This window comes from Equus caballus, chromosome 22 (genome assembly GCF_041296265.1).
Source record: "Equus caballus isolate H_3958 breed thoroughbred chromosome 22, TB-T2T, whole genome shotgun sequence".
NCBI lineage: Eukaryota > Metazoa > Chordata > Mammalia > Perissodactyla > Equidae > Equus > Equus caballus.
The window spans coordinates 45161518-45168595 of record NC_091705.1 but is presented as its reverse complement, the minus strand read 5'-3'; the positions used below and the strand labels follow the sequence as shown (position 1 = coordinate 45168595).

General features: G+C 51.8%; 1 protein-coding gene across 1 annotated transcript; it reads right to left on the bottom strand.

The window, feature by feature from the left end:
* Nucleotides 1–251: 251 nt before the first annotated feature.
* Nucleotides 252–5834, bottom strand: PCK1 (phosphoenolpyruvate carboxykinase 1). The gene is made up of 10 exons (XM_001489771.5): nucleotides 5488–5834; nucleotides 5047–5311; nucleotides 4382–4563; nucleotides 3740–3943; nucleotides 3420–3607; nucleotides 2892–3054; nucleotides 2234–2458; nucleotides 2011–2142; nucleotides 1510–1605; nucleotides 252–1291 (listed from the first exon to the last, which is right to left on the bottom strand). The coding sequence occupies exons 2-10, from the start codon at nucleotides 5268–5270 to the stop codon at nucleotides 837–839; spliced, it is 1869 nt and encodes a 622-aa protein (XP_001489821.3). The 5' UTR covers nucleotides 5271–5311; nucleotides 5488–5834; the 3' UTR covers nucleotides 252–836.
* Nucleotides 5835–7078: the final 1244 nt, after the last annotated feature.

The following is a 7078-nucleotide window of genomic DNA, read 5'->3' as shown; positions in this document are numbered from 1 at the left end:
AATAACTAGTGGCTTCTGGGTGCTAATGAGTGGTTAATTCAGAAAACCGAAAGTGTGGCACCATGTCTGTTTCTGGAGACGTCCTCTCTGTTCATACCTCCCCTCCTGCTCCTTTCTGCTCCTCCGTCCGCCCAACTCTCCCCCGGATGTCCCCACGTTCTCTGGGGGGGGATTCAGATCACAAGGTGTTTCATCAGAGATCTCTCTTCTTGGTGATTCAATTAAGAAAAACCAAGCAAAACACATCCATCTTTTCTATAAAAGTTTATTTTGTAATTTTTCCAAGAGGTGTTAAGGGAAAAAATTGAAATTACGTAAAGGTAAGAAACAATGGTCTATAAAAATAATTTAAATATACATATTAATAAGAAAGCAACATTTCTTTCCAGCAACAGCTAGTAGGTAATCTTGCCCAAGATTTTTCCAAAGGTATCCAACATATTTTAGATAACAGTACATGGACACACGTGCACAGACACACACACACACACATATACAGCTCAAGTATTTTTTCTGTGCATTCCAGCTAACTGATATAGCTAAAGTGAAAAAACAAAAACCACGAAATGCCTGAGTGCCCTCAGGGTTGAACAAATGTGCGTTAGACAGTGAATTTTGGAGACATGCTAAGATTCCCTTCCCCATCTCGCAGTGACTAGCCTGTTCTCTGCGGTCTCATCTAAAGAATTAACTCGAGTCTCTCCATCTCCCCGGCGCCGTGGTCATCAGCGTGCTGCGGGCGGTGTCAATTGAGGAAGCTCTCCTCTCTCTTGCTCCCCGTCCATCGTATGGATTGGAAAGGGGGGTGCTCTTACAGGTGAAGCTCTGGGGGCTGATTACATCTGGCTGATTCTTTGCTTCAGGGCGAGGACCTCCCTCTCGATTTCGTAGGGGAGGTCGGCGTTAACTTGCTCCTCCAGGTACTTCTGGATGTCCTCCGCCTCCTCCTCCCAGAACTCCTTGGAGATATGGAAGAGCGCCTTCACGTTGACGTCCCTCAGGCCTTTCAGGTTCAGGGCGTCCTCTTCAGGGACGTAGCCTATGGGCGTGAGCTTGGCGCCGGCTTCCCCGTTGATCCGGTTGAACATCCACTCCAGCACCCTGGAGTTCTCTCCAAAGCCCGGCCAGAGGAATTTGCCTTCCTTGTCCTTCCGGAACCAGTTGACATGGAAGATCTTGGGCAGCTTGGCTGCTGGGCGCTGGGCCATGCTGAGCCAGTGGGCCAGATATTTGCCGAAGTTGTAGCCAAAGAAGGGCCGCATGGCAAAGGGGTCGTGCATGATGACTTTGCCTAGCAACAGAGAGGGGGCCTCTGTGGGTGAGCCATGCTCTCATGGGACAACATTGGCACCATTTATTGTTGACATAAGCATGCCTGGTTTTCACTTTATATATATACACACACAAGGACAGAGAGGGAGAGAGATGCAGAGAGACACAGAGACAGAGAGAGACAGAGAGCGTGCCAATCATCCTCATTGGTGGCTTCAGATCTAGACTTTGATTTACCTTTGTGCTCGGCGGCTGCCGTGGCCTCCGATCTCATGGCCGCCCCCACGAACACTCCATGCTGCCAGCTGAGAGCTTCGTAGACCAGAGGGACACCTTTAGCAGGAAGAAAGAAATGTCCCTTAAAAGCTTTGACACTCAGACCCTTCGGCCAGCAATGTCGTCTCACAACACGGAAGCATGCGGCAGAAGGCACCCCCCAACTGAGCTAACTTTGCGTTCCCAAGGTAGAGTGCCGAAACCTGCTGAGCCAGTCACACCTCCGGGGCCACGCAGCACAGTCAGACCGGAGAAAGTGACATTACATCAGGGATCCAGAAAGGTTCTAGGTGGCCAGAAGTGTTGGTTCTACTCCTGAGCTCCCCAGTTATCTTGGAGTTTTGGAAAGGAAGCTGGAGATCTTTGGCACCCTCTGACAAGGTTGTGGAAAAGGAGCGATCCACGAATGTTCTCAGTGGCCAACACACCCATGCCCCCACACTGAATGAAGGAGGGCCTCACCAGTAGGTCGGCGGCCTCCAAAGATGATGCCCTCGATGGGGACGCCTTCCGGAGACTCCCAGGCAGGGTCGATGATGGGGCACTGGCTGGCAGGGGCGCAGAACCTCGAGTTGGGGTGGGCACAAGGTTCCCCTACAACAGCAAGAGAGGAGAGGCCCCTTAGTATCTGGCTCCAGCAAGGAACCCCCGCAGCTGGAGCCCCGGGGCCTCCGGGGGGGCTCACCGTCCTCGGGGGTCCACTCCTTGTTCTTCCATGAGGTGAGGCTGATGCCCGGGGCCAGCGGCTGGTCGATGCCTTCCCAGTACACGCCCCCGTCGCTGGTCTCGGCCACGTTGGTGAATATGGTGTTCTTCTGGATGGTCTTCATGGCGTTGGGGTTTGTCTTCACAGAGGTTCCGGGAGCGACACCAAAAAAACCATTTTCGGGGTTGATAGCCCTTAAGTTACCTGGAAAGTTTTAAACCAGAGGAGTAGAAATGAACGCCAAGCAGAGCATAACGTATATTCTTATAACTCACCAGGCTAACTGTTATACCAAATTCTCAAATCTTTTTTTTCTCTTCCCTAGAATATGTTTCTCTTTTATTATTACATTCAACTTTGACACTTTTTCAACTCTTTCTTGCTCATCAGTTTTCCACCAATACTATTTTAACAAATTGATGTAAACAAACAATAACATATGGCCCCATTTCAGTCCAGATTCAATATTAAATTAAAGAGTGCTTACAGAATACATAATTCTAAGGCTTTGTAAGATCTGAAATAACTGATCTGAAAATTCAAACACTGTGGATTTAGGAGAATTTGGTATGTTTTGAAAGCCGGAAATTCACTTAGGTCCAATTATTATTGCCGACAGTTGGGCCAAAAGGGTCACCTTGTTGGTCAAATTTCATCCAGGCGATGTCGTCACCTACACACTCTATTTTCCACCCCGGGAGGCTGGGGTTCATCATGGCCAGGTTGGTCTTCCCGCAGGCACTGGGAAAGGCTGCCACGAAGTACTTCTTCTGGCCCTCGGGGTTGCTTATGCCCAGGATCTGTTGGAGACAAGATCCCCCCTGAAGCTCTTCATTCTCGCCTCCCCTCCCGCCAGTACTGCAGTCTAGCAGTGTGCCCAGAAGCCCCCAAAAGGGGGTGTCCAAGATCTATTTCTTGACATTAAAATGAGCATTTTGGATAATGAAGTCCAAAGGATCTCTGTTGGTTGCATGGTTGGTGTTTGAGGTCCTTCCAAAGGGGCATACATTAGTGCATTCATAATTATCAATGGAATTCCCAAATCTGTCCTTGGGGCATATTGGGTCTCTCCCGATGGCAACTATAATGCCGTATATATTTGCCGCCTCCCTGCCTCAGGCCCCCAACCCTCTACCATGCACACGTAGGATTTCCTGCGTCTTACCAGCATGTGCTCTGCCAACCACCCCTCCTCCTTGGCCAGCCGGCTGGCCATCCTGAGAGCAAAGCATTTCTTTCCGAGGAGCGAGTTCCCGCCGTAGCCACTCCCGAAGGAGATGATTTCTCTGCGGTCAGGCAGGTGGGCGATGAGGGTCAGCTCTGGGTTACAGGCCCAGTTGTTAACCAAAGGCTCTGCGCAGGAGGACACATCCCACGTTAGTGTACCGCGTCCCCGCCTGGGGATCCCAGGAGCACAGGTCTGGGGGTTGAGGCTAAGCCTACTTTTTAAAATGCTAGCTTTTGATTTTGAAATAATACACTTACTTTTTAAAGGCAAAGGGCACCCCACGGAATGGAGACACTTGACAAACTCCCCATCGCCCAGTGCCTCCAGCACGGGCGTGCCCATCCGCGTCATGATGCGCATGCTGGCCACCACGTAGGGCGAGTCCGTCAGCTGGATGCCGATCTTTGAGAGAGGGGAGCCGAGGCGCCCCATGCTGAATGGGATGACATACATGGTGCGACCTGTGGGGCCAGTCAGAGGGAACTGCTGAGAAATGACTCTGGACTCACAAACAACTAACGTCATTTTCCTAGGTGGACTTGTTCTAACGGTCTTCCACTAACAACGTGGCGCTCTGTTTGCCCCAGCCCCCTGATTTAGAAGAGTCCACTGGAAAGTGAGCGAATGGTGAAATGGGTTTCCTTAAATATGCAATTGGGTTCCACCAAGCCATCTCAAATCTGCATGCACAGAAATCGTTTTCATGTTCGTATAAGACAATCTGTAAAACCAGAACTGAGATGTACATTTTTAATACATTGCCAATTTCACGTATGGAATTTAAAGGTCCTGAGGCCATATGAGTTTCCTTTACTCTTACTATTAGGATGGACATAATAAGCAAAGGCTTGCTCTTGCTTTTATTTGGTTTTGCCCAATCAAATAAGTGTTTTATTCACCTTTCATGCACCCTGGGAACCGGGCGTTGAACGCTTTCTCAAAGTCCTCCTCGGACATCCAGCGCCCCAGCTGGCTGAGGCCGGTTTTGGGGATAGGCACTGCGTCTCTCTGCTCCTGGGTGATAATGACCGTCTTGCTCTCAATTCTGGCCACATCTCTGGGGTCAGTGAGAGCCAACCAGCTGCAAAAATAAAAAATACACATATGAGCAATGGAGAAGGAGCGCTTCTGTTCTGCATGGCACCTGCGGGCCGGCTTGCCCCGGCCCGTCCCCATGTAGGATTGGCCCACTTTCCTCACTATCACCTTCTTCCTACACCCAGGGGTGCTGAGCACACTGAGTTGTTACCTGAATGTGGACACCCACACCCACTGGGACCCTGTCAGACAGGGTCCCCCACCAGGAGCTGGTCTCTAGGACAGGGCCTCTCTGACTTTCATTTTTCTCAGAGACCCGGTTTGCAGAGAGCATTTGTCTGTGCCATCTCAGGGGAGACTTGGGCTGCTCTATGGATGTCACTAAATTAAAGTCTGTACGGTTCTGGCTGTTATTAAGTTGTCCGAGAGTTTGCAACCCTCCCAAGGGCTCTTCGTCCCCGTCTTTCCAGCAGCGCTAAGCGGGTGGAGGGGAAGGCGTGGGCGCCGGGCCAGAGGCTGCGCTTACCAGTTGTCATACTTCTTCAGCCTCTTGATCACCCCCTGCTCCTCCATGTGTTCCAGCAGCTGCCGGTTCTCCTCCTCAGAGCCATCGCAGATGTGGATCTGGTCAGGCTGGCACAACTTGGCGCTGCTCTCCACAAACTCCCTCGCTGCCTGGGGCAGGCTGTCCAGGGTGCCCTGGACAACTTTGGCTGAAAAGTTGAGGCCCTTTTGGTGCTGGGGAGGCATTTCTGCAGGGTTGTGTTAAGGGGCACGGACGTCAAGGTTCCCTGAAATGGAAAGCACAGGCATCCTGAACAAAAGCGACAACAGATGCCCTCAAACCAACTCCACGTGCTTTGTTTGGGTTGCACCCCTCCAGACAGTCACAGCTCCAGGGAAAAAAGAAACCGAGATTGTGTTATTGCTGTAATTTGTACAAATGTAGGTGAAAGGCTGTACCTACCTCTCCTCTTGTTGGATGATCTCGATGAGAGATCCGAGGGTTTCTTTTGGGATTCTTCCCGCTGGCGAGCGCGCATTCCCAGGAGGACGGCCTTGCTTGTGTTGGTGGCCAGCCGAGCCTCCTGGCCTTAAATCCTGAGGAGGAGAAAGGCCCTGCCCTCGGCTGCGCCAAGGGAGGCTTGTCTCTGACGTCAGGGGCTGGTCTTTGGCTCACAGCCACTGCCAGTTGTGCTTTGGACGGGTCCACCGCCATAAATCCCCGGGAGATAATCATTGAACACGTCGTTGTTAATGAACGCCGGGAGGCCTCTGACCCCGAGGCCAGCCATAGCAAGTCCTTATGCAACCGTTGATTGGCTAAACTTTGACCCAGCTCCCTGCTGATGCAAAACACATCGCCCTTCCATTGACAGGCCGGTGGGATCAAGCCCAGGCCGGTGGGACAACTCCTGGACGTCAAGGGTTGCTGGCAGCACGTACTGATGGCTGCTGGTCATCAAAACACTATAGTGGTGAGGTGTCACCGCACAGTCAAAGGTCAGGGGGAATGCACCTGAATGGGGGCCAACGCATGGCTTCTTAGCAGAGCCCTGACCTACTTGGGGGCTAATAACCTTACTGAGTGTCCACTGCATGCCCCCACCCCCACCCCAAATGTAAACTCCGTGAGGGCAGAGATTGCAGTCTGTTTCGTTCATCTTTGTGTGTACAGGGCCTGGCAGAGAGCAGGCGCCGAACGAGTGGATGCTGACAACAGTTCTAAGCACTTTGCATCATGGCCGCCCTCTGAGGGGGAGCCCACGAACAACCCTGTATGCAGACAAGGAGACTGAGGCACAGAGAGGGCGGGTGGCTACTCCCAGCTACCTGGCTGGTGGGCAGCAGAGGGAGCATTGGCACAGGAGCACCACACCAGACTGTCCCTTGTAAGGAGTCTTTTCTGGAACCTTCTGTGGGTTCTCCAAGTAGTTTGGGCCTGGTGCAGTTACTCCCGGAGTCTAATACCACTTTCTGTTGCCCTTGCGAGTCTGAGCGTATGCGGAGGGGGGGGGACCTGGCGGTTTTCTAGATTCCACTTGAGCAATGAGACCTTTCTAACAGCTGTAAAGAATGTGCTTTGCAAGCTGCTTGCTGGCATTTCGAGATCACTGGGTGAGAAGTCAGGAGAATGGGGTCAGTCCCAGGCTCCCCACAGCCAGCCCAATGGCTCAGGAGGAGCCCTCTCCTTCTGATGAGGATGCGTGGGGGCTTGCCTGCTGCTGAGATGCTTCCGTGACTGTGTCTGTAAGGAGCTGTGGCAAATACAAGGCACTAGGAATGGCAGTCTCAGACCACGGGTATTTAGAGGGGTACCTTTGTCCCCACCGTGTGAGGTGTGCACACGTCACCAACTGCCACCAAGATGCTCGGCCCACTGCTGTGTCTCATTCATTCAGATTCCTCTTCAACCAATTCAATGTTTTGGTGCAAACACGATGGGAGGTTTTTGTTTAGTTTTAAATTATTTCCTTTTTAGGTCCCTGGAATTCATGTTGTGGTGCGGTCAGCCACATCCCAGTTTGTGTGGTGTCTAAATTCAACCACGACGGAAC

Coding starts and splice junctions, on each gene's coding strand:
- PCK1 (XM_001489771.5), bottom strand. CDS start 5,270: ATGCCTCCCCAGCACCAAAAGGGCCTCAACTTTTCAGCCAAAGTTGTC. Junction 4,564..5,046: donor CTGAAGAAGTATGACAACTG/GTAAGCGCAGCC, acceptor TTATTTTTGCAG/CTGGTTGGCTCTCACTGACC. Junction 1,292..1,509: donor GGCAGCCGCCGAGCACAAAG/GTAAATCAAAGT, acceptor CTCTGTTGCTAG/GCAAAGTCATCATGCACGAC.